At 51.5% G+C, this 26,936-nt stretch overlaps 1 protein-coding gene across 6 annotated transcripts in view; it reads left to right on the plus strand.

The window, feature by feature from the left end:
* Positions 1–26,936, plus strand: part of Lmf1 (lipase maturation factor 1) — a 94,234-nt gene that overhangs the window by 34,790 nt on the left and 32,508 nt on the right. For 3 of the 6 annotated variants that reach the window (XM_063269313.1, XM_063269312.1, NM_001427222.1), the window contains one exon: positions 11,139–11,287. In XM_063269313.1, the coding sequence (XP_063125383.1) occupies positions 11,276–11,287 (12 nt within the window). In that variant the 5' untranslated portion in view covers positions 11,139–11,275. Of the gene's footprint in view, positions 1–11,138; positions 11,288–15,015; positions 15,521–18,497; positions 19,279–19,345; positions 23,501–26,936 lie in introns of those variants that run through there. The other 3 variants (XR_010055201.1, XR_010055202.1, XM_039087107.2) reach the window with 3 other exon arrangements.

Genomic DNA, 26,936 nt, shown 5'->3' on the forward strand with positions numbered 1-26,936 from the left:
TGATGCGTGTGTGATGTGTGTGTGATGTGTATGTGTAGTGCAGGTGCACACGTGCCTTGGTGTGCTTGTGGAGGTTCGAGGGCAGTTCTCTGGAGTCAGGTCACTCTTCCACGTGGGTTCTGGGGATTGAATTTAGATTGTCAGCCTTGCACAGCAAGTGCCTTTACCCCTGAGCCATCTCGCCAGTCCCTAGAGGTAAACGTTTATGCGCTATCTATGAGCACTATACGGTTTCTTATTGGCTGCCCACTCCTCTTCTCTGTGTCGAGGACTGCCAAGCAAATAATCCCCAGCCCACCGCCGGGCTTTATTCTTCCACTTATGCCCTGTGATGCAAGCCCTCCCCATGAGTGTCTATGTCTCTATGCCTGCCTGTCTTCCTACCGTCGTCTGCCCCTTGAGGATGGGCATTGTGTCACCATGCTATAGCAAGAGCCCTGGCCCAGAGTAAAAGGAGGCACCTGCATGTGTCTTCACCTAGAAAGAAGTGTTGTGCACTTTCTCTGAGTCATTGCAACTCAGGAGTCCACTTGTCAGGGTCAGGGTGGCTCACTGAGGGACTGGATCAACTGCTGTCCCCAGTTTTTCAACAAAATGTTCCCAAGTCAGAACTACTGACCAGTAGAAGAGTGGACCTGAGGCTCCCGAGAGGTGTGTTACTGTCAGGCTTGCCTGGGTCTGATACGGCTCTGTCTCAGCTCTGTCAGCCAATTAAGTAGAGACCCACAGTAAGTGGTTCAACCTACTAATGGCCAAATGCAAGGTGACAATTAGAAGCCACCATGAGGAGCAGCTGTACTCTGGTGGTATGGATCTGCTCACTGGCTGTGACAAATGACCATGGGTGACGACTATGGGCTAAAGTGGACCATGTGCTATAGGCAACCACAGGGACTCAGGCAGGCTGCGAGACAACAGGTGGCTACAGCAGGAGCACCCATAGGGCCACAGGGGTCCTGCATGTCTCCTAGGGTCACTCCCCTTTGACATCCCACAGAGGTCACCATGTCCACATCTCTACACAAGAACCCCAAGACTGAGTTGGTCACATGCTGAGACCTCATCAGCGTCTTTGCCACAGGGACATCTAAGGGCCAACCTGGTGGACACTTAACCTGGCTATGGTGGCAACTACAGGGCCAAACAGGCAGATCCAGAACTCCCTTCTGTGGCTGAAGGTACCACAGGGGTACATTGTGCATGTAGCCTGGTCTCCCTTTCCTGTGCTCACCCTTCTAGGGGCTGCCATCTCTGGTCACTTTAAACCGTGCATACTCACCAGCAGAGATTTCTAGTCTCTTCCAGGTTCTGACAGTGATGCAGCCTTAGATGTCCTGTGTCCAGTCACTTACCACCGTATTTATGGAGTAGCCCCACTATGGGAAGTGTGGCTCTGCCAAGGGCCAGCAGGCTTCTATGTCGAGGCCTGCCTTCCTCCCAAGTCGCTCCCAAGACTAGAGCAAGTTTCTGGCTTCCCATGTCTCATAGTGGTCAGGCGTGTCCCAGCTAAGCAGCCAGCAAAGCCAACACCGATAGTGCTGACACTAACTTTGCACTTTGAGAAACAGTGCCAGCAACACCTTAGAAGATAAGCCTGCAGTAGCTACACATTACTACTGAGGAGCTGCAGAGAGAGGAGAGAGCCCCCACAGTGACGTCAGCGAGTGGCATGGAGAAACCAGCCTCAGAGCCAGCCAGCCAGCCACAGACCACTACTGGAGTTCCCAGGACATTAACCTCCCATGTCCTTCACCCTGCGTCTTTGTCCCCAGACTCCTGTTGACTCCTCATGCTGGTGACCGTGTAGACCATCCCTGGTAGCATCTTCGGCAGAATGTGCCTCAGACTGGGTCCACCCCATGCTTCCTAGTGGATAAACTGGATGCTGGGCTTGGGGAGGATTCCCCTACAGGGAAGGCTTCCTGGCCACACTTACCTGAGGTTACCTTGTTAAGATATGCCGTCTACTGTCCCTACATCCAATTACAGCTTCCAGAAGGAGGCAGGTACCTGAGTCGATCCCTTAGTGCTGGGGGACCCCCATGCCACTTGGAGGGGTGTCACATGGTTTGTATGAGTTGAAGCCACACACACCCTCTAGGGTTAAGGGTAGTTTCTCCAGGTCACACTGATTTGGGGTCTTACCTGCCCAGGTTGCTGCTGAGACATCCTGAGGCGAGTCTTGCTCCCCTTACCCCTGCAGATAGTCATTCTATGGAGCCCCTCCGCAAGGAAGAGCTGCCCCTCCCCCTGCCAATGTCTACGTAGAACAGTAGAGGTTTATTCTCTTGGTTGATCAACCAACATCCCTGTGCTCTTTTCTGTGCCTCATGGCCATGACCTTCCCGCTGGTCCCTGGGCCATAAATGGCCCATCTGTGAGGTGTCTCCCAGAGTGCTCCCACCTAGTGCTGCTGGGTGCCCCTGCTGTGTCCTCAGGGCAGCTGTGGTGAGAGGGGACAGACTGTGTCATCTGGCAAGGGCTGGGAGGAAGCTTTGGTGGGGGTGACCTGTCAACACTGAAATCAGGGGTGACGCTGTAGGGGACTTGCATGTTCATAGTCAGTCCTGTGAACTTGAGCCTACGCTGTCGCATCAGCTCTGCCAGACAGTTAGTTTTTGCTTCTCTTTGTACATTTGTGCAGAAGCTAAGCATGAAATGCAACTGAGCAGCAGGCTGCAAACCAACAGTATCTGATAACACAAGTGGATGCCTGCCGGTGGTGGTCACACCGAGCTGACATACAGGTGAAAGAGCTTGACACAAACGATTGCTGTCCTCTGCCAGGGCGTTTTGAAGCACAAACTACAAAGGCTACCATAAAAGCCTAGTGGCCGGGGGGCTAGAGTGATAACTCCATTGGTAGAATGTTTTACCTTTCAACGACGTGAGGACCTAATCTGATCCCCAGGACCCCGTGGAAGAAGCCAGCATGGTGGAACTCACTTGTAATCCAGACAGCTTAATGGACTTGTCAAAGCCAGGACTCAGTGAGAGACTACCTCAGAAAATAAAAGATGGGTGTGGACTGAGGGATGATACCCAAAGCTGATCTTTGGCCTCCACAGCCACATGTGCACAAAGAGGTTTGTTGAAGGGCTTTAGGCTGACAAACTCGAAGAGACTAATTCAGCATCAAACCACCGTCTCTCACTCTGGCTTCAGGGGTGACTGGTGGCCTGGTGTGGCAGGCACGGATGGAGCAGCTGAAGCTGTGGCCCTCTCTGGAAGATGGCCACTCTCTGTTTCTGCATTGAGACCCACGCTACATGTACCTGAGCTGGTACTGCCACTGAGATGGGTGGGAGTGGGGGTCCATCCTGTGGGCCATGGGCACCCCCGCCCCACCGAGACACTTAAACCTAAACCCAATTGAGCTAAATTTCATTTCCCCCTCACTCACGTGAGCCACAGTTTTAGATCCCAGGGGCCCATATGGCTCCTTTACCAGCCCTAGCCTTGCAGACAGGGCCACAGGGCCATGGAGTCTGGCACTTCCTTAGGATCCTGGCCTGTGGCTTTGAGGCTGTGGGCAGTCTGTGGCTCATTTCCACACACAGGAAACAGGAGAAAGCCCAAGAAAGCGTGTGCCCTTCAGCATGCTCTCTATACGTTAAATATTTGGAATATATTAATCTGAAAAGAATCTGGCTAAGTCTAATTTCCGTTGAGGGGAAGCACGTTCGCGTTTATCCAGAGGCAGTAAAGCTGCAGAGGTCACCTCTGTGGATCCCGTTTCCAGGCTAGCTGGCGACACCTGCAGAGATCTAAGCAGTGGGGGACACCCGGTGGCTCGGAAGTCTGGTTGTCCTAGCAACCGAACATTAACAAGCACCTGGAACCTGGGTTGCAGCAAGGGTCACTGCAAGGGCATGTGGGTTATGGAGGTCACTTCCTTTTCACTGAGTGCCCAAGGACATCCTTAAAATGTGAATTAGCAATCTTCCAAACTTCTCAGTCTCGGCCTGTGGTTGCTAGTAAGTCCATTTCTTTCCTTCTTTCCTCCTTCTTTCCTCCTTCCTTCCTCCTTCCTTCCTTTTTTTTTTTTTTTAAATAGTTTCTTGCATTTTAAGACAAGGTCCCACTCTGTGGCTCTTTGACATCGAACTTAAGACAATCCTCCTGCCTAACCTTGTGTAAGTGCTGGCATTACTGGCCTGAGGAACCACACCAGGCTTTCTTGATTACACTCACAGCATGAAGCCTGGGGCCATTGAGTTGAGAAACATCTGCTCATGCGTGTGCGAGAGCGCGCTCGCGCTCTCTCTCTCTCTCTCTCTCTCTCTCTCTCTCTCTCTCTCTCTCTCTCCCCCTCTGGAGCTTGACTACTGTACTTACCACCCCTGGCTTGCCACTCCTTTAGTGAGTTAGAGGGTGCCTCATTGCTTGTGGGGTGCTCAATGCAGAGGGTAGCATGGCTAGCTGGGCGGACAGCCCCGTGTTTGTACCTGTGTGTGGATTCCGGTGTAGAGCTGCAGATGCCCAGCTGGTTCCACAGTGGGAGGAGGAGGGTAGGGGCAGGGTAAAGACTGCACACAACAGTGCTCCTTTCCTGTGGGGACAACTCTGTAGTAAATCCCTTTCAGCACCCCCAAGGGCAGCTTTGAGTGTACTGAGGTGCGTGACATCTCCATGTGGCTCACACTCAGTAGGTCGCCTCCAGGGTGAGTATCAACCATCACTTGGGGGTTTCTGCAAGAGGGTGATGACCCACACATGTGCAGGGCAACTGCTGCCGGGGCTGTGGCTAACTGAGACAGAAACCATCGTGCATGTACCTGAACCTGCTGGCTGGCTCCGCTGGTGTCCGTCTGCAATCCCAGCAGTGCTCAGCTGAGGCTGTGAGAGCTATGAGTTTGCATTCAGTATGGAATGCACCCTTCCAGGTCAGCCCGGGCCACAGAACAAGAAAGACCCCCGCCCCACCTAAAAACAAAAGCCAAATAGCATCCAGTATATGTAGTAAAACCACAAATCCTAACTTAGGTGAACTTGAAAAATGTGATGATGTGGATCCTGTAGTCTGGCAAACAGATCCCTGTGACCTGTGGCTGCCCGATGGGGTAGGAAGGCAGGAATGTTGCAGTCCTGGGACCCAACAGATCCCCCATCACTGTTGCAGACCATGGAGGACACAGACTTTGAGGTCAGAGACATGGGAATGGAGGGCTTGCTGCTTCTTTGGGGATTAGGCGTGGCTTCCTCATGATGTCACTTACTGCCTGGGCTAGTGCAGGCCCCCAGCTTTGTTAGCGCTGCTGGGTACCATGTGGCCCACAAGGAGTTTCTGTCACCCGCAAGCCTTCCTTCCCATCCCATGCTGGCAGTAGAGCACAGCAAAATTTTGCTATGCTAGCTCATAACTTCTCCTAAAATATAACCTATGAAAATTAAGGAAACTTTTAAAAGCTGCGGGCTCCCTCCAGGGCCATCATTAGAAGCCCCTGGGGTGGCAGAGGGCGGGCGGCTCATTGCTGGAGTGACAGCCAGTCAGGAGGGAGCGCTTTGCCCCCTTCTCCCTGTTTTTAACGAAGGAGCTAATGGATTTCCTATTCCTCACGTGGATGGTGCTGTCACTTTTGAAGGATCCATCTGAGCTATATTTAATTACTCTTTTTGACTATCTGAAATCGTTCTGACTAGCTCATGCAGCCTGGCTGCTGTCTTCGTTCTGGAGTGGCCATCTCAGGGAAGTGGCCTCAGATGCTTCAGAGCTCACGTCTTATTTATGAAGTTAGCTTGGCCTTTGACACAAAGCTTCAGGTGACATTTCACCGTGCCTCACATTGTATGATATCCCTGTCTAGGCCCCCAGCCTGGGGCCAGGTCACCCCTCACATGGCTGAGTTCGTCTGTGTCCTGGCTGACCCCGACAGGAGTGACAACTGGCACCAAGCCATGGCGTGACTCCTATCCTGTTCATGGTGATCTGGAGCAAGAAACAGCCCTTTGGGGTGAGCTTTCCCACCTGATGAGATAACAACCCACCAATAGGGCCTCCCAAAAGTTTCTGCCTGGTCCCTGCTCCCTGATCTTCCACACCTTCCCAGACTGTTGGGCCCTTGGCTAACTTGGCTGCACTCTGCCCTTGATTGGTCCCTGGCCTTGCATCCAGCCAGACAATGCCTGCCTCTCACCCACTACACATGCGCATCAAGTTGGTGATTCTGAGGGCCCCTTCCCCTATCTGTCACCTCAACCTGCCATTTTTCCTGGCTGCTTTAAGCATCAAACTCTCTAGCTTAGCTTCTAAGCCTCTGTTAGGGCTGAGGACACCTCTTTCCTGAGCCACCCGGCCAGACAGCCTCCCTGACCAGGGCAGCTCTCCTGTATAAAACTGCCTGGCCTCCTCTTGCTGGCTTCTTTTGTCCCTTCATTCCAACATTTGTCCTGCTAAGGCACAGACCGAGCCTCTGGGTGGATGCCTGGTGTCTTTCTTCTTTCTTTGATGCCAGTGAACAGAGGAGCCAGCACCATTCATTGGTTCTATGTGAGAAGAAGTAATGTGTAGCAAAGCAAGGGATAGGGCCCGGATAGGTCTCTCTGCCTCTGCTTCTCCACCAACTTGCAGTCTCTGGAGTCTAGAATCTTCTGTCTTATTGTCTCTGCCTTACATCTGCTTTTTCCTGCTTGTGTCCAGTCTCTGTAGATACCTGAGCCTCCCGGGCAGTGTAAGGGAGATGCCCAGGGGGAGCTCCTGGGTCTGGTGACCTTGGGCTGAGAACTAAATGGTCTCTGCTTCCATTTTCTCATACCATTTGTGACTGAATGGAGAAATTTAGTTCGGGGGAACCACATCTTTCCTGATGTGCGTACTCTTGTCACCCAGGCTGGAAAGAAGGTAGGATGGCTGCATGGCTAGCCTTGAGTGTGGGAAGCCACAGTGATCACTGTGAAGAGCAGGTGGGAAGGTGAGGCTGGCACACTCTGTCTCCTCAGACACACCATGGAGATGTAATCAAATTGCCTGGCCTGGTATTACCCACACTGTTCAGCATCTAGGCCATTCCCATATGTGCCAGGGAAGATTTGTGTTATAGCTATAGTGTTATTCTTGCTTCCCCTGGGGTCATCCTTTATTCTCCCTCTTCTTCTACCGGTCTCTTACTCTTGAGACATGCTCTCCCTAGGTTGTCCAAATGAGCCTAAGCTCACTCCAAAGCTGAGGGTGACTTGAATTCCTTATCCTCCGGCCTCCACCTCCAGAGTGCTGCAGTTACCAGTGTACTCGCAATGCTCAGTCTGTGGGTGTGGTGCTCCCAGTAAGCACTCTCCAGCAGCCGCTCCTCCCTGCGAATAGTTTCACACGTGTACTCTGGTGCATCTGATCTCATCTGTGGTATCCAGTGAGCATGACTGCTGAGCCAGCCAAGCCTTTTATGCCCACACCCCAAGAAACAGCTCCCAACAGAGAGCTTCTCTAAGCTGTGTTGAGAGGCTGTGTGGTACCATTCACTTCAGGATGTACAACTCCCAGGTACAACTGGTTCAGCGTACAGCTGTGTGACAGGAATTGAAAGGGGCAGACTGTGGAAGAGAAGGTTCTAGAACCAGCTGTCTGTCACCACAGGAAGGCAGTCCCCACAGTGCTGTCACTCAGGAACCCTTAGCTTCTGACAGCTGCCTGGCATGCCACTGGTGAGGCTGTGTCCCTGTTACCTGAAGCACAAAGGAGGCAAGAACAGCACTGTCCTCAGAGACCCGGACAGTAGGCAAGACCCTTTCTAGCTGCCCCAGTAGAGAAGACACAGCTCACAGCATAGGCAGTGGGAGGGAAGGGCTGTGGAGAAGGCAATTGCACAGATTGCGTTTGCTCAGTTATAGCCATCTGTCTCCTGTAGAAGGCGCCATCCCGACTCTGTCCACTGCATAAGAATTTGGTGCCCTGGGCAAGAATAGTTAACCACCCACTCACCCTCACTGGGCAAGAATAGTTAACCACCCACTCACCCTCACTGGGTCACTTGGCCCTGGCAATGTGCTGGTTATTTATTTTTCCTTGGGACTCATCTCCTGCCACGCTGAAGAGGAGAACAATGGCCTTCCTTGTGCACATGGTGCAGCTGCTGGGATACCACAGATCCAGGCAAAGACGACGAGCAGGTGGGAGTGCAGTAGCCCTTCCCTCCTGGGTGTCTGTCACAGGCTACAGCCACTAGGGCAGCCCTGGCTTCTGTCAGAAAGACCCCAGTGAGTCACAGCCTTTCCATGAACTAGGGCAAGGCAGAGACTTAAGTAGGAAACAGCTCCTTGGGCCCCGGCTCAGCGATGTTTATCCAAATAGGACAGGATGTCCCACACCCTCTGAAGGCCATGGGTTAGGGGGGACCCTCACGCACACCCTCCTTCCTGTTATAGACAGCTTGTCTTTTGTCACCCTGCCCTACCCTGTCACGCACCCCACCCCCAGCCCTGTCACCCTGCCTCTCGGCACTGGCATGCATCTCTGGGTTCTGCCATTGTATATCAATCACTTTGAACAGTGTCACTCACTGCAGTGCGTGTTAAAATTCCATTCCTATGTCTGCAGATCGAGGTGGCAATTAGGCAGGCTCTAAGCTCTGGGGAATGTGTCCCCTAAAAGCTCTGAGACTGTATGTGGCATCTGTCACGGTGCCAGTTCTACCCTGCCCCAGGGCTAGCAAAGGGGTTCCGGCAAGGGGTGGGCAGCTTGGTGGGTGTGGCGCAAACTGGCATTCTGCTTGCTGGTGAACTCTGTGGCTCCAGATTTGCTGTCTGGACTTCTGAAGCAGTAGAGGAGGGGATTGGGGGACATAATCTTTAAGGTTCTTCCTCAAAAATAGTCACTGCTAGTGGCTTTACTAGAGTCTACCAGATACTTCTCTACATGGATATTACCAGCTATGTGATCCACAGACACTACCAGCCATGAAACCCCATGGAGTATCAAGCACAGCCATGTGAAACGTATCCCAAACTAATGCAAACCATCCCAGAAAAAGACCAGAGGGATCATTGTGCAAGGGGACTGCCGATGTGAAAAGGAGGACCATCGGGGAGTATTTGTTATTACCAGCAGGACGGGATTCAGTCATGCAAGGTGCAGAGGGACACAAGCTCCTTCCCTGGGCACAGACAGCAGCAGAAGCAGCCAGGCTAAGGGTACCCAGAAGCCATCCCTCTGGGTTCTTTTTCCTTTGGTGACACTTCACAAATGCTCAGTCCTGGAGTAGTGCCAAGAGCAGGAAAGCTTGTCACAAGCGGCCCAGCTCCACATGACGCATGTGGCTCTCCAGCTTAGCAAATCCAGCTGCTGTGGTCACAGCTCAGCTTCAGCACCCATTGGAGCCCTGGTCACCACCGCTTGTCCATCCACTGTAGCTCCCAGAACAGGCAGTGCCTGTCAGAACCAGCCCATGGCTTGTCACTTCCCTAGCTGCTCATCAAGTGGATGGATGGCTTCCAAGAGGACAGCCGTCGAAATGGTCCAATGAAGACCCTAGCACAGATGGGGATGGGACAGCAGACTTGCCAGGGGGCTAGCAGGAGACCTGAAGCCCAGCAGAGCCCGTGGCTAATGGGGCAGTCCTCTGAGGGTGCTGTGTGAAGGGGGTAGGGGTTCAGGTACAGCCACAGGATCCTGATGGTCAGAAATGGGTTTTCTATTCTAGAGCTATTGAGGTCTACAGGACTATTTATGAAAATAAACCTGGCTGACACAGTCCGACACCAGACCCCTCAGACTCATTCAGGACCTTCATCACATTGCATACCTCCTCAGTTTCCTCGAAGTTTTTCTTTGTTGTTTTTTGCTGACCCGGGACCCCAGGTAACATTTGGTCACCACATTTCAGCCGTTCTAGCCTGATGACACCTTTGTCTCCCCTTGACTTTGAAGCCCTGGTAGTTTGGTGTGCTGCTCAGAGTCTGTGGGGACCCCTCAATGAGGCCCATTTTTTGTCTTCCCCATGGTAAGCTGATGAGGGTTTGGGAGAGGTAGCACCTCCCTCACCTGCTTTGACACACACACTGAAACCTCAATGAGTGGACTCTGATCACCTGGGGAGGCCACCATAGATGGCTCTGCCCCATACCCTCTGCCTGCTGAGGACAGTGACCAATGCACAGAGCCAATGCACTGTGAAGGGTTGTTCTGGGAAATCTGTGCCTGATGCTGTGTCTCTGTTAGATAGTCAGCTGTTGGTTCTGTCAGCATGGACTCATGTGTACCCTATTTCTTACTGCTTATTGCTTCACACTAATTAGCTATTGTATAAGCTTTTAATTCTAAATTAACTTGTGTTTAAAAAAAAAAGCAGCACGTGTAACTCCCTGTACCTCTGTCGTCCTCTAGAACGTCCTGCTGCTGCCCCTCCTAACCGTTCCTTACTCTGTAAGGTACATGTGTGCATAGTTATGGCTGTCACTGTGAGTGGCTGTCAGAGCAAAAGGATAGCCCAGCCCTTCCTGGAGTCCTGAGACCTCAGATGGTGAGGACAGTACCAGCAGTGGGACTTCCTCTGCCACAGGGCTCTCCCCTCTTTCAGTCCTTGGGGTTGAAGGGCTCACCTGTGGGCTGTTCCTGTGGCATTTCCTGTGCTGAGCTCCCCCTGGGGGAGTAGCAGGTGTCCACACACAAGCTCGTAGCTATCAACCCTCTCAAGGGCTCACAAATCACTTATTTGCGTTTACTGATCCCCGGCGGCCAGCTTTGCCTGGCTCCTTGGACCTGGGCCTGAGTGGGATCCACCCTCCCACGGAGTTTGCTGAGTTGTGACCGCACTGTACTGGCAAATATTCCTCAGGCAGGACATTCAAAGTGGCGAGTTTTCATGGAAACCTAAAAACAAAAGGCTTCCCACAAGTGTGCAATGGCAGTGTGGGCTCAGATCACGCTGTATCCCACACAAGACGGCAAGTGTCATCTGTCCACAAAAGGAAGGGCACCAGAAGCTGCAGCATTCCCTGGTCCCCGGCTTGGGGTCACCCCACTCAGAGCTCTGCATCTTGTTTCCTCTGAAGACACTTGGTGATAGTTTCGTGTCTCAGTCTCATTTTAAGGACTTCTTGGTCAGGCTGAACTTGGGGGTGATTCCTTTGTAAACACTTGGCCCCACTGACGAAATTTCCTCTTTGTGTCTCCTCTTCTGCCCCACCCCAACCCCCAACCCTTGCAGGATGGGAGTCACAGCTACTGGAAACAGGATTCCTGGGAATCTTTCTGTGCCCTCTCTGGACGCTATCCCGCCTCCCTAAGCACACCCCGACATCCAAAATCGTCCTGTGGGGCTTCCGCTGGCTGATCTTCAGAATCATGCTTGGAGCGGTAGGTGGAACTTTGTGTAAATGTATTTGGGAACAATGTCCTCAGGACACACCTGGTGATTCTGGTGGGCTGCCAGGCTGGGCCGGGCCGGGCTGGCTGATCTGCATCCAGGATACCTCCGTGATGACCTGTACCTGTCGGCCTGGCCCAGCCCACCTCATCCTCCGCCTCACAGAGTGGTCCGCTGTGAACAGTCCACTCATCAGCTGCAGTAGCCTCGTTCACAGTCATTTCTGTGGGAAGCAGTCACAGCTTTGCGTTCTTTTCTGAAGGAGATTTGGGGAAGAGCCAGCCCTCTCCCACAGTGTCTTGGCTGTCTCCAAGGTCAGTTCAGTTTGATGAATGAAGGTCATGTGCCATGGAGGTGCGTCACTGATTTACTGCAGTGGGAGCCTCAGTTCTCACACAGGGGCAGCTTCCAGCCGCCTCCTCCTGTGTCTGTCCTTTCTTTGGGTCCCCAGCCTGCTGACTTCTAGGAGTAGAGCGTCTCTCACATAAGCCAGGTGCGTGCACACATTTTGTAGTCCAGTGTGAATATCATTTAACAGCCTGTGTGGTCGATGGCCCTTGCCTGCTCCAGGGCTTCCCTACCCAAGTCTGCGCCTCCTCCCGCTCCGCCCCCATTACCCACTGTGTCTCCACCGTTGCGAGTGGCTGACATTTTCAGACACATTATTTGAAGCTTTGACGTGAGAGCAAAGCGTCTGCCTTTGGCTTCGGTGGCTTATCCAGGTTTGGCTGTGTTCACTTCCTTGTTCTCTTCTTGCTCTTCGATGAGATCTTTATTCTTCCAGGATTATACCACACTAGATTTTCCATGTTGCAGCCTTCTTGGACATAATCTCTCTACATGTAATCTCTGCTTACGTTTACATTTTCTGAGGGGATCAACCCAAACGTGCAGAGAACTTGAGGCCCATCACAAAGTGAATCACTCGAGCAGGGAGCTCACACAAGGGCAAGATTCTTCAAACCAGGGCCTCCTTCAGTCTAGAACATTCTGCATCTCTCTCAGACTGCCCAGCTCCTGACTTTCAGTCTCCTCCAGTGACCTTGTGACTCTCTGGGCATGGCCCAGCAGCAAGGGGCCTTCCTGTGCTCACAGGGGCAGCTGTGATCTGATCTGGGAAGTCCCTCCATCGAGACTCTGAAGTGACTTGCAGCTATGTCAAGTTCATAGTTAAAGCTAACTAGGGCACCGTCTGCTCTGTGGATGAAGGCAGCCTCTTCTCAGATGAGGTACATGCCACAGTGACAGTATCCTCACCTTCTTCACCATCTTCTACTTTGTTCTCTGCATAGGGCAGAGAGGGAGCACCGTAAGAGGGTCCCGTTGGCCCCATGGGCACATACAGACATGTAGCTGTGACAGGTTAAGCCCCTTCCTCCCCACTCTGCAGCCTGGGCCTTGGGCCAGGTGCTTTTGCCACAGAGATTGCTATCCTCTGAAGAGGCCCCAGTGGTACACTTGTGGTATGAACAGGGAACCTGATGAATTGTTGTTTCTGGGACTAACAAGATCCATTAGCTTCGTGGTTTTATGTGTGAAGTCACCTGGTTTCACATGCTTGCTGTGCGAAGCAGATCACCTGGGATGTGATCCTCTGTGACTTACCTATGTTCTCTGCTGCTGTGGCCAGGGGTACCTGGGAAGGCCTCGGCTGTGAGCCACTAACTACACCTACACTACACTATGTCCCCCAACTGTCTCCTGTGGCTGTGAGCTTCCCCAGATGAAGGGCCACAGAACCCAACAGGAGGATGGGCAGGGGCGTGAGACCCCAAGAAAGCTGTGTGGAGCCAGGTTGCCAGCAGGGACACAGACGGAATCCAGTGCTTGCTAGGCCACAGGGACGACCCTGGGCTGGATTCTGCATCTAGGGGGCTGCTGTTTGCCAATGTACGTTTGGAAAGGGGCACTGAAGTTCTTTGCTTGCCCTTCTTTCTAGCAGCCTGAGGGTGCGGAGCTTACTCTCCTCTCCCGACTGGTATTAGTGAGCCTGAAACCTTTCGAGTTTCAAACCGCTCTTCACAGAAGGTAGCTGCATTACAGCAGCCACTTCGAAGACGGCCAGTGTGAAGCCCAGATCTTCAAGGAAGCCTAGCTCTGCAGAAAAGCTGTGTGGAATAGAAAGCCCAGCTCTGTGGGAAAGCTCAGCTTTGTAGAGAAACCCAGCCCTCTGGGAAAGATGAACTGGATGAGAAGCTAGGCTCTGGAGCACCGTTGAGCTGTGTAGAGAAGCTGGCTTGTGTGGAGAAGCACAGCCCTTAGAGAAGCTGAGTTGTCTGGATAAGCCGTAAGACTGTTTCATGCACCATTCTTGTGCTAAGAGTTGAATGCACCCCCATGAAGCCTGACAGAGTGAGCAAGTCATTAGCACATTCTGAGCCCTTTTATGGCATTTTGATTGACTGCTAGCACCAGCTGGATAAAAATTACCAGGTGCACTAAAAGGTGTAATTACTTGATACAGTCTTAGGTTGGATGTTATTAATCTTGCTTCAGTGGGAAGGAAGAGAGAGAGCTGCTGTGGTAATAGAGTGAGGGTGGCCTCCAGTCCATTGTGGGGTGGCTCAGACCTGAGACCACAGGATCAGAGAGAGCCTGGCTCAAAAATCAGCCCTCAAGACTGCATCGTCTGGTGGCATTTTCATATGCCCGAAAATTGGTTGATCCCTTGGAACTGGATCTCAGAGTCCCACCATCATGTTGCAGTGTCCCTAGCAAGAAAGGAAAAGCTGCAGCATCTGTGGCCTGTGGGAGGCCAAGCTAGGACTGCCACATCCTCTGGAGTGTGTGGCTGACACAGGCCATCATCCTCCCTGTGAGATACAGCTGCTGTCAGATGCCAGAGGGTGGTGTGGGTTCATGGTTTGCAGAGATCCACAGCCAGCTTCATAGACTTGACTTCTGTGAGCAGCATACCTGGCTGTGCACAGTGGAAGGGCAAGCAAAGACGAGACCACAACAAGCAGAAGGAAAGGAAGTTGATGACGGCTGTGGCTGGGTCTGCCCTCCACACCCTACTGGAGGGATCAGTTCTTCGAGGAGCCGTGGGAGGCCTGGCCTCACTCTGCAGAGACCTGATCTAATGGTGAGATATATCAGCAAGCCCTCTGTGGGGGCAGTCTTCAAAATTGCCTTCCAGCTTCTGCTCAAATGTCCCAAGTCATGAGACACGGTAGTGACCAACCAACTCAGGTCACCAGGCTTGGTGACAAGTGCCTTCACCCACTCAACAGTCCTACAAGTCACTGTGACCCGTGTGCTGTGAAACTGCTAGAAAATGGAGTCTCCAAGTGTAGCATTTATAATAAAAATGCAAGCTAGTCTGGTAATACAGGCATACAGTCCCAACTCTGTGGGAGGCTGAGACAGGAGGATCAGAAACACAGGCCAGCCTGGGCTACAGAGGAAGTATGAAGTAAGCTGGGCCTCAATGTAAAGCCGAAAGTCAGTGCTAGAGCTCTCATCGAATGTGTGGACAATACTGGATCAGTGCTCAGCCCACTGTTTCAGTCAGTGATCTATTGCTGTGAAGAGACACCATGACCAAGGCAACTCTTATAAAAAGAAGGCATGGGGTTGGGGATTTAGCTCAGCGGTAGAGCGCTTGCCTAGCGAGCACAAGGCCCTGGGTTCGGTCCCCAGCTCCGAAAAAAAGAAAAAAGAAAAAAAAAAAAGAAAAAAATAAAAAGAAGGCTTGTAATTGGGGGCTTATTTACAGTTTCAGATGCTAGTCCGTTATCATCATGATGGGAAACGTGATGGTGGTCCATGAGCCAACATGGTGTTGGAGAAGTAGCTGGAGTTCTACACATCCTGATCCAGAGAGAGAGAGAGACTGGCCTGACATAGCTTTTGAAACCTCAAAGCCCACCCCCAGTGATATACTTCCTCCCCCAAGGCACACCTTCTAATCCTTTCAAATAGTGCCTGATGACATTCAAAAAGTGACCAAAGAAGTAAAATTATTTAAAAGTAAAAATATAATAGCATAAAAGCACGAAGTTGAAGATGTTTACACAACAACAGCCACACTTCAATCCTCTCTGCTGCAGAACGTGTCTGGGAAGAGCTGAAGCCGCCCTGCGTCCACGGAGAGCTGTGCCACGTTTGTGGGCCTGAGTTCCTCATGGCTCCTAATTGTCCTGGAGATTTCCCAAAATTTCAGACATAAACACAGAAAGATTTTATCAGGGTTGATAAACTGATTCTTAGCTTAGTAAGAATCCTATTTGGGTTTTGAGTTTTTGTTTTGTTTTGTTTGTTTTTGAAACAAGGTCTCACTTATGTAGCCTGTTTGGCCTGGAACTTGCTGTGTATATTAGGCTGGCCTCAAACTCACAGAGATCCTCCTGCCTCTACCTCCTGAGTACTGAGACTGAAGATGTGAGTCGCCATTCCAGGCCCCAAATGCCAAGGCACTGAATAACCACAATGGTGCTGTGTGGAAACAAACTCTAGGAGAGAGAAAGCTTGACTCCATGACAGTCCAACCCAGTGCTGTCATGGACCCTAATGTAAGGATCTGTGAATAAGGTCACGCTCAGCCTGAAATGAGGGACACCACACACACACACACACACACACACACACACACGCACACGCACACGCACATGCACACGCACAGAGAGAGAGAGCGAGAGAGATCTAGAGACACATACTAAATACACACAGACACACACACAGAAATACAGGTATGCACACATACCACAGACACACAGACACACACATAGGTACATGCAGATACACACTCAGACACACACACATACAGACACACAGAGATGCACACACAGAGGGCTGGCCTCTTTGAGTAGGCCAGAAGGGATCCTTTCTGAGACAGGAAAGAATCTGTTTCCCCTTCTGGTTCTTGGTGCCATTGAAATCAAGGTGGTATTAGGGGACAGCCTACTGCTAATGGGCCAGTCAGGGTGACCTACTGCAGGGAGAACACATGCATACCCAGGTCACAGATGCTTATCCCAAGCCCAGTGACCCGCACTGCTGTGGGAGTGCTGGCAGTAGTCACTAACTCCTGACAGTTTCCCCACACAGGACAGGGGCAGCCCTCGGGGGAGGTAGGCTCCTTGTACGAGGGTCTCTGAGGATCAGGACCTCAGGGAAAGTTCCAGAAGTGCTGTGTGCCCCTCTGTGCCACACACCAGGCTGCCTCCTCTTAGAGTCCTGGATTCGATGGTGCTCACAGGCTTCCCGGCCTTGCAGGGTGGGGCTGTGGCCATCGGGGACAGGGGAAAGCATCAGTGGCTCTACAGAGTCCCTGCCCTCCTCTTTCTCAACTGCAAGAGTAGTGAAGTCTCACGTGGCTCCCTCACTCCAGGAAGGTCTCCCGCCTCCATCCCAACAGACTGTGATGTTTTTCTTAGGGCATCGCTTTCCGCCACATCGAGGCGGAGGCTCTCCTACTTCCTACTTCAGGAAACGGTAGTGACATGGGTGTCAAGCCAGCGTTTCAGGCAGTAGATTGCCTGTAGTGATGCTTTTTCCTCTTTAATTCTTTTGTGCTTCTGTTAGATTTTGTGTGCGTGTGCGTGTGCGTTCGTGTGTGTGCGTGTGTGTGTGTGTGTGTGTGCGTGCGTGTGCGTGTGCGTTCGTGTGTGCATGCATGCGTGTGCGTGTGTGTGTGTGCGTGCACGTGTGTGTGTGTGTGTGTGTGTGTGTGCGCGCACGTGTGTGTGTCTGCCTGCAGTGAGGTTTATATGCTCCTCATCCAGCAGTGCTTTGAGTGCCTGTTGGTCTAACCCTAGCTCCTCGTCTAAGGCCACGGGACAGAGTCCCGGCACCAGAGATGGGTTTTCCCTGCAGACTCTAGAACCAGCTCTGTCCTTGGTTATCCCACCCCGATGAACTGTGCCGAGTGACAGGCAAGCAGTCTCCATTGCTGAGATTCTGGGAATGGAGCCAGCATCCTTGTTGCCGGGAATTCTCAGGCCTGCACATTACCCAGGGGGAGAGAGACCCCTTGCTTTTCATATTGACCCCTAGAATGTGGAAAGGCTGAGCACCTGCCTCTCTGTACGCCGCCCCCTCCTCCAGCCTCCATTTGGAGGAGCGTGTGTGGGTGGCAGTCCCTCCTCCATGTGCTACACACGCCTCTCTTCCTGGAGAGCCTGCCCTGTTGTGAGCTTCCTCAGCAAGGTAATGTGGGCCTGTGAGGGTAGAGACGAGACAGAGAACATTTAACTCTGGTAAATAACAAGTGAAAGGAGCTGTCAGGTCAGGGGCGGAGGGGCTGTCCTTACTCCTGACCTTGCTTCTGGCTTGGGCTGCATCCCCGCAGTGTGCCCTGAGCTGGCAGCGGTCTCCACACAGTTCCTGTCTCTCTGCTGTTCTTAAACAGCTTGTGCTGCCAGGGTGGGGTTTTTTATATATATTTAATTTTAAAATTGGCATATATTTACTGTATAATAGAACAGGTCTCATCGTGACATTTCCATATAGGCACATAACATGCTAGTTCTGATACTGTTTGCCTTATGTTTGCTTCACAATTTACAAGTTAAGAATTTACTACTTGGCCAGACCTGATGGTATATACTGTTAAGCTCAGCACTTCGGAGGCAGAAGCTGGTAGATCTCTGAGTTTGAGGCCAGCCTGGTCTATACACAGTAAGGCCCTGTCTCAAAACAACCACAAAGAATTTAGGACTCTAGGTTTCCATGGAATAGCATATAGGCCCAACAGTAGGCTCTCTACGCAATGGGAATGGCGGCTGTGCCTGGATGCAGGGTCTTATATCATTTTTCCTGGAAGGAGGGATAAGAGGTCAAGGGTCAGAATCCGCAATGATGTGAAGATTAGAATTCTGTGTCTCATGCTAAGGTGATCCCAACCCACAGGCTGTAAGAAAACAGTGGTGAGGCCCTGCACAACCTGTTCAGACTCAACTTCCTGTTCGTTAATAGACACAGCCTTGACCATTGCCTATGTGTGCATGCATGCATATCTATGTGTACGTGTACATATGTGAGTGTATGTGTGCATGTTTGCGTGTGTGTGCATGTGTGTGCATGCATTCTGTGTGTATTCGAGTACATATGTGCGTATGTGTGTGCACATTTGTGCATGTGTGTCTGTGTGTGTGTGCACGCACGCACGCACATGTGCACACCTCCCACTCCAGATCTGTTTGTCCCTAGCTCCCAACCCACAGGTCGTGCCCTCTGATGCTCCCCACTCTCACACAGGAAACTGCAGCATCTGAAGTGAAGACAGAAACCTGCAAGGTCAATAGCTTCCAGGTCAGAATTGAGCCGCAGCCAGCACGTGACCGAAGACTTCCTGAGAAAGCATCCCCAGGGTCAGCATGTGTGTCTGAAATGCTGCCTCGGGGTCACCTGGAATGTCACAAAAGCTTTAGGCCTGCAGATTTGACAGCTCAGACGAGACAGACAGATCCACTGACAAACACAGCCACCAAAAACAAGACAAAGAAAGCAGGAAACCTGGATAGTTTTGTGTCTGTTAAAGAAATTGAATTAGAAATCAACAGAAGAAAAACTATTCCAGAAAGAATCCGTACCCCAGCTGGCTTCACCGGTGAACTTTGTCAGACATTTCAGGAGGAAATAGCAACAATCCTGCACTGATGCTTCAGAAGACACTGGAGGAGCAATGGTCCCTGAGTGCCTATGGCAACCAGCACCGCAGCCACCCTAAAGCTCGTGAAGACACAGAGATGAAGGTCAGAGGCCAGGGCCCTCACAGAGACACAGAAACCCTCAAAGGACTGGCCAGTGAAATCTTGAATAAAAAGATACAGGTTCATCTTGGGGATGCTTAACCTTTGAAAATCAGCTCATGTCATCTGCTACAGTAGCGAAATAGAGACAAAGAGCCATTTTATCATCACAGCAGATAAAAAAAGTATTTCAGTACACAATTGCAGCTTGCCTGTAACCCAAGCACCTAGGAAGCTGAAGCCTAGGGTATATACAAAGACCCTGCCCCAGAGGGGGGGAAGGGGAGGGGCGGGGAGAGGAGAGGAGGGGAAGGGAGGGGAGGGAAGGGGAGGGAGGGGGAACAGAAGAGAGGAGAGAAGAGAAGAGGAGAAGAGAAGAGACGCCTTTAATCCCAGCACTCGGGAATACAATCCCTGAGTTTGAGGCCAGCCTGGTCTACAGAGGGACTTCTATGAAAGCCAGGGCTACACAAGGAAATCCCATCTCAAAAACAAACAAACAAGGAGCTGGGGATTTAGCTCAGTGGTAGAGCGCTTACCTAGGAAGCGCAAGGCCCTGGGTTCGGTCCCCAGCTCCGAAAAAAAGAACCAAAAAAAAAAAAAAAAAAAAAACAAACAAACAAGCATAACAGTTTCAGGAGATCAGAGACCACTCCTCCAGAGTGCATTGGGACTCAAGTTTGGAAAACAAGAAATTAGGTTGTGCAAAGGCATGGCTGTGCATTTAGGAGGCCCAGTAAGAGCTGAGCACTCAGAAGGTAGAGGCGTGTGAATCAAGAGTCCAAGAGCTTCTTCAGTGTGTGTAGTTCAAGACCAACATAGGCTACGTGAGACCTGCCCCATCTCTCCTCAACCACTAGGGAGGAGGGAAGAAACAAGGGAAAGGGAGGGACAAGAAGGGCAGAAAGGAATCTAAAAAGTAACTATTAAAAATGAATGTGAGGTTTTAGGATGCAAGGTTAACATATTTTTTTAAGATTTATTTTTATTTTATGTGTTTGGGTGTTTTGCCTGCATGTGTGTCTGTGCACTGTGTATGTGCAGTGTTGGAGGAGGCCAGAAGAGGGCATCATATCCCAGAACTGGAATTACAGATGGTTATTAGCCATCATTCGAGTGCCAAGAATGATGTCTCCTGGAGAAGCAGTCAGTGCTCTTAACCACCAAGCCGTCTCTCCAGCCCAGTGTTTCACAAACTGTCAACAAACCATTACACAATTTAAAAAAAAAAGGGGGGAGTGAGTGTTATCTATTGCATCAAAGCCCCTCAAAAGCCTTATAGTAAATCAGCTTAAGGATATCTAAGATGTGTGTCCTAAAAGCTATACAATGTAGCTGAAAGGAATTTCAAAGATTATAAATGGAGAAACAGACCACATTTGTGGATCAGAAAGATTCAATGTTGCATTTGGCTCGCCCACGTTTAGCTACAGATTCAGGGCAGTTGTTACCAGTGGCCCGTGTTAGAAAGACTAGCTGATTCTGAATTGGGTATGAAATATAGAGGACCTTTTTAAAAAAAGAACAAAGTTAGAGGGTTATGCTAATCTTAGAGCTCATCTCAAAGCTGAAGTGTGGTTTCAGTCTAAGGTGGAAAAACGTCAGAGGAAGAACAGAGTCCAGGAGCAGGCTGCATCCACTGCTCTTCACGGGCACCCATCCAGACCACTGATGCAATGCAGGGCAAGCAAAGCCATCCCTTGGACAGTGCTGGAGGGGTCGCATAGAGCCATTAAAGACAACGTTGAAAGGTCCTATACTTCATTGATTTAAAAGACCCCTGGAAACGTGAGGAGGCAAACCACAGACTGGGAAAACATTTGTGGCACACAGTTTTGACATACAACATGTAGAGCACACATTGTAACCATAGAAACAAGGGTAAAAGAATGTGTTTTCTTTGCAAAGGTAGGTGTGTGGGGAAGCCAAGAGAGACTGTGCCTTTCAGAAAGGATAGGAACGGGGCTGGGGATTTAGCTCAGTGGTAGAGCGCTTACCTAGGAAGCGCAAGGCCCTGGGTTCGGTCCCCAGCTCCGAAAAAAAGAACCAAAAAAAAAAAAAAAAGGATAGGAACAGCAAGCATGGTAGTGTCTGCCGCTGAGGACCTGTGACAGAAAGTCCTGTTTCAGGGAATATGTGTAGCTGACCTTAGCCATGCTACCCTCAGGAATGTGTCCTCTAGGCCCAGAGCTACAGGTATCCTGTAGTTTTGCCCAGAGTGGCCAGATGCTGGAGACCTCCATGTGCCAATCTTTTAAGAACCAATGGATATATTACAACAGAGTGAAGTAATGCACAAGGGAAGGTAGCTACATGGTTACCACCCAGACCTACAGTGCACAGCCAGGCAGACTGGGAGCTCCTGGAGCATGTGTTCCTTCAGGGGACTTCCCTGGTCAGACAGGACCCTTGAGCTGGACCATGATGGTCTTGACATCAGTAGGTCATAGAACTGACCAGAAAGGAAGCAGAGAAATTGTCCCTGGGAATGGAAATGCCCACATCCTGTCAGACTTCCAGATTCCTGACAGCAGCCTATGTCAGAAGTCAAACACAGTGTGTGTGTACCTGTTCCCTGTAAACCGCAGCAAGCCTTCTGTCAGAGCGTGTCCTGAGCCTGCTCATACACTGGATGCTTCGAGATGCAGGCCGCAGCGACTGCATCATGCCTTTCAGTGAGTGCGTGAGTCTGTAACACTGTGTGTCCAGAGAGCAGGAAAGGGGCCAGTGGCAGCCATTGGGTGGAGGACTTGGGCAAGACTCAGAAGAGCAGCTGTGCGTGAATGGAGTAGCCAGGTAGGTATTACCTTGAGAGTTGCTGTGGTTCTTGCCCACTAACAGAGTCTAAGAAGCCTCATCCTACTTAGGACCTGGGGCCATAGGGGACTTCTCAGAACCTAGACAACTCAGCAAAGAGCAGAGGTAGCCAGAGAAGACCTGGGCAGTGAGTGGGAGGGGAAGTAATCAAGTGCCTCTGAGAACTAAGTGGGAGATACATTCTGGGAGGAAGGAGCTAGCCATAGAGCAGCTCCTGCTGGAGAGGCAAGAGACTGCCCCCAGGGCTGCCTGCAATGTGTCCAAAATATTCTAAACCTTGACTAGCGTGGTCCAAGAGCTTCCTCAGCAGCTGCCACAAAAACCAACAGGTCCCAGGAGTGGACAGCAGTCATGGAGACAACAAAAAGCACCTGGTCAGCTCTGAGTGGCACTCATCCCCTGCTAGACAGAGTGCAGCATGGGGCCTGCAGATCATGCTTATGGGCTGAGGTGGGGCCAGATGTGCAGCACACGGAGAAACCCTGAAACGTTTTCTCGTGGGGCATTTTTCATGTAGAAGGAAATCTGTTTCTGCTCGTGTCTACTTCAGAGCAAGGCCACTCGGCCCCAAGCCCCAGGTTGTTAGGAGGTGGGGTCTCCAAGACTGCTGCAAAGCCAAGTCTCCGTTCGCCAGGAGGCTGGCTGTGCTTACGTCGACGGGCCCAGTGACTGTTCTGAACGGGCTGAACCAGGATAATTTTAAAAGCAGTTTCCATGTTAGCGTGCACCGCCCCCCAGGATGCTTCAGGAGATGATGCTCAGGCCACGGAAGTGTGGGCTCGTGGGCGGCTCTGAACAGTTAGCGAGCAGGGTGGAGACATCGGTAGCAGGGAAGAGCGGGTGCTAAGGAACCAAGACAAAAACAGGCTTTGAAGTTGCCGGGCTCTTTTCTCGGAGTTAGAGTGCCGCTGGTGAAATCGTATTAAATATAATGAAATAAATGCTGGAATGCAGGGTGAGCCTGTGAAGACAGAACGGAACGGATGTCCCTGCCATTTCCCTCGTCCTGGGCATCCTAACTCAGAAATGAGAGCAATCATTCTAATTGGCTTTATTGCATTAGCGTGGGCAGAGCTAGAGAAAGGGGTCTTTCTTCCTGCTTACCCATCAACCCCCAGGACACTCAGAAGGGCTGACCTCTGACCCTGCTCCGAGACATCGCGGGAATCTTTGGACCCCGTGTCTGCTGTGTCATGACCTTTGATCCCCAATTGCAGGCCTCTCATATAGCTGGCCCAGGCTGGCCCCTGGCAGCCTCTTCAGGTCCCCATTCAACAGCTGTTTGTCTCACACAGCCCGTGACCCTCAGAGGCTTAAAGCCTCACAGCCCAGCACATCCGTTCTCGATAGCCCATCAAAGGTTATTATGCATAGGTGCGGAGGTCCTTTTCAAGGGGCGTAGCGGCAAAAGCCTTGCAGCTCCGCGTATCTCTCTTCTCAAGTGCTTTTGTTGCATCCGGCCATGTCCTCATGCGCACGTGTACAGACCACGTGGGCGCAGGCAGCAGGAAACCATTGAATCGCGTTGCTTGACAACAAGGAGACGGTGAATCAGACCTGTCTAAAACCATCGGGGAAACTAGCAAATCTTCAGGCATTAGCAGCTAAGAGAGGCCCAGAGCTTCTAGAAGGGAAACCGATGTTTTTACAACAAGGCAGATTGTTTACTTATGCAGCAACTGCACTTTCAAGGTAATGAGCTATAGTAGAAATTGTTGCCGTTTTCACACGCATCTCCTAGTAAACCTCTTAAACCAGGAGTTCGTTTGAGGCAGGTAGTAGTGGTGTTTGGCGAAACCATACTGTGAGTGTCCAGGGCTTGGTGGACTCGGGTTCTGATCTGAGCTAGCCACGCCAAATGGACAGGAGGTGCCTCCGTCCTTTTGAACTAGATCTTAGCTGAAGGTTCTCAAACTGTAAAACTGCAGACTCTGCCTAGCTCTGTGCGCCCTGAGCTTTTAGCACACCTGTCTCCACCATCTAGGGACTGTGTGCTGGGTCCATCTGCCATACCCATTCCCACACACAGACGCACAGGCAACCTGCTAGCATGTGGCTGTTTGCGTGGAGGCTGCATTTTCTCGGTTCTTGGGTGAACAGGTGGACTTTCCCTAATGCTTGTGGGAGTTCCTTTCCAGCCCAGAAGTTCTGGGTAGTCGTCATGCCCAGGTCCCTCTGACTCCAAACATCCCAGGGCCCTGAGCAGTGTTTGTACGGGAAAAGCTTTGTCGTCAAACTGCAGAGCCCAGAGCACTTCATTACGGTGCCCCAGACTGGGCACTCTCGGTGCCCCAAGGGACTCCCCACACTGAGCTTGTCCTTCAGGGCAGTGCCATCTCTTCATGTGTTGGTAGAGCTGAGCCAGGAGAGGTCTGCAGCTTGGAGCTCATTCAATAACACACTGTGTCTGAGAGTGTCACTGGCCCAAGTTTTTAAAGGTAGGTGCCACGCCACAAGGGTTAGGGACTGTGGGCTGTGCCCTCTGCTTGGAAACGAGTGGGCCTTGGAAGCCATAGGGGATGGGCAGTCCAGCACTGACACATGATGTGCGCCCCTGACAGCTTGCAGAGTTCATGGGCATTCCCGTCAGGAATTCACTCTGGCAAGAGAGGAGCGGCTCCTCCCGATACCCAGAGCCCCATTCCTACATATGCCAACATAGCTCTGAACAACAAGGGGACCTCAGCCCTCTTCAGGCCACGGGCTTCTTACACCAAGTCAGAGAGATGGGCATCCAAAGCAGACTGGTGACATGGCTTTTCCATGATGGTGGCTTCTGTTGCCAGCCGGGAGTGTTTGAGAAGCAGGATTGCAGTCAGAAGCTGCTGGACAGGAACACATTCGTCCCCACTCACTGTGAGCCCAAGGTATCTCCCATCAGCCTGGAACATTCCAGCATCATGATGCTCTCCTTCCCAGGCTGTGAAGCAAGAGGCTCGTAGGAGACTGAAGGTCACTCGGCTCCCTTTAGGTCTGGCATGCTAAGGCCTGTCTGTGCCATTTTTTCCCCCTAAATTAATTTTGGGCTGAAAAAAGGCTCAAAGAAGGCTTTGTTCCTCTGACACTCTGAAAGAAAGGCCCGTGGGAAGTCTGACATCTGCAGCAGGAGCGAGTGGCTGGGAGGAGCTCCAACGTCCTCCGCTCCCGAAGAGTGCTTCAGGTTCCCAAGCGTCTCATCTCAGCTCCAAGTTTGAGTGACATTTTAATTATTTTGTTTTTTTCCTCTTTTCCTGGTGTGAATCTCCAAAGAGTCCCTCTCTCTCAGGTTCTGGGGGGTACAGGGCACTGTGCAGCTCATGGTCATCGGGGTCAGTCCTTAGGGTGCCGCTCACTTCCCCACTCAGTGGGCTTGTTTTGTCAGCAGCCAGCGATTCCACTTGACGGACACTCAGAATAGAGCTTTGCGGAGCTGGGAGTGTTCAGACCTACCCAGCAGCACCGCGTTCCTGTGACCATGGCTGTACAGGACAGAAATTCCACTGGATGCCGTCCGCAGGGCTTACAGTCTGAGTGTTTTTGTTTCCCAAGAGGTAACTTGGTTGTCTGAGTAACTCATCCTCCCAGTCTTTAAATAGAGTGCTCCTAGGAGGCAAAGCACAGTTCAACACGGTGCTCACAGCTCCCCTGTGGTGTCAGGATTGCTAGGAGCCCTGTGGGGCCTGTGACACCCTGGAGACATTGCTTCTGAGAGAGAGTGCTCCCTCTAAAACCAGCCTTCACAAGCAGATACCCATTAGGTAGTGTCACACGTGTCACATGTGGCCCAGGTGTGAATACTCACTCATTCCCATAGGCGCTGGCTAAGTTCATGTAGCCCCAACGCCCTTGTGATCACTTGGACCCAGTGCCCTCGTGATCACTTGGCCCCGTCTCCTGGGTGTCAGTGGCTACATTTGAACACTATTCTTACAGGGGCTCAGGACGGCATCTGTATCTGTCCACAGCCCCTTCTTTCAAGTCAGGACTACCACTTAACCTGTCTCCTGGGCTCCCTCTGTGAGCATGTCTGGAACTAGACATGTCCTGCATCCTGCACAAACCCACACTGCCAAGGTTACCTTGCTTGGATGGCCGAAGAAGCCATTATTGACCCCAGAGCAGCCAGAGGACAAAACAGCCCACTTATGTGTCACCAGGCCCTATTGAGGTCCTCAGTGCCTCACGCCCTCCTAATGCGAGAAGGTCATTTGTTGCTCTCAGCATGTCTGGGGAAGTGCTGTTTCACCTGATTTCAGTGTGCTGGCTTCTGTTAGAATGGTGGCCAGGAAGCCTAGACGAACCCATTCAGCTAGTGGACAGTTGTCCCAACTTTACAAAGAAGTCTGGTGACAGATTCTTGTGGGCTTCCCATGGATAATGGGCTCTCTGAGCAGCCTGCTGTGCTATAATCAACATGGCCTGATGTCTCTAGTGAACCTCACTCTCCACCGATGGCCTTGGTTCTGTGGGACTCCTGGCTCCCCATGTTTACCCCCACTTTCTTCTCTATTCCAGACCCTTAGCAAACCTCCCACCCACACCCCAGCATCTGCAGGCCACTCTGCTGTCCCTTCCAGGGCAGTCCCTGTCCTCTCCAGGGATACCTGTCCATCTTAGTAAGGGTTTCAGTTTCTCGGGTAAAGCATCATGACCAAAAGCAATTTGGGGAGGAAAGGGCTTATTTCAGCCTACACTTGAAGATCACAGTCCCTCACTGAGGGCAGTCAGGGCACAAACTCAAGCTGGACAGGAGCCTGGCAGTAGAAATTGGCACAGAGACTACAGAGGACTGCTGCGTACTGGGCTGCTCTTCAGGAGTGCCAGCCCAGGGGCAGCACTACCCACAGTGATTGGACCCTTCCCACGTCAATCATCAGCCAAGAAGATGTGCCATGGGCTTGCCCACGGGCCAATATGATGAAGTTTTCTCAGTTGAGGTGGCCTCTTTCAAAATGATGCTACCTCGTGTCAAACTGACATCAAACCAGCCAGCACACCCTCTCCCCTAGGCTGTCTGTCACCCCGATACCTTGCAAGCTCAAATCCTGATTGCTAGTAAATTGATGTGAGCAGGGGCCTCATAACTCCTGATCTATCAGTGGAGGGCACCATTGTGAATGCTGAGTGCCTTAATGAAAGGGTCCCCAGA

This window comes from Rattus norvegicus, chromosome 10 (assembly GCF_036323735.1).
Source record: "Rattus norvegicus strain BN/NHsdMcwi chromosome 10, GRCr8, whole genome shotgun sequence".
Classification (NCBI taxonomy): domain Eukaryota; kingdom Metazoa; phylum Chordata; class Mammalia; order Rodentia; family Muridae; genus Rattus; species Rattus norvegicus.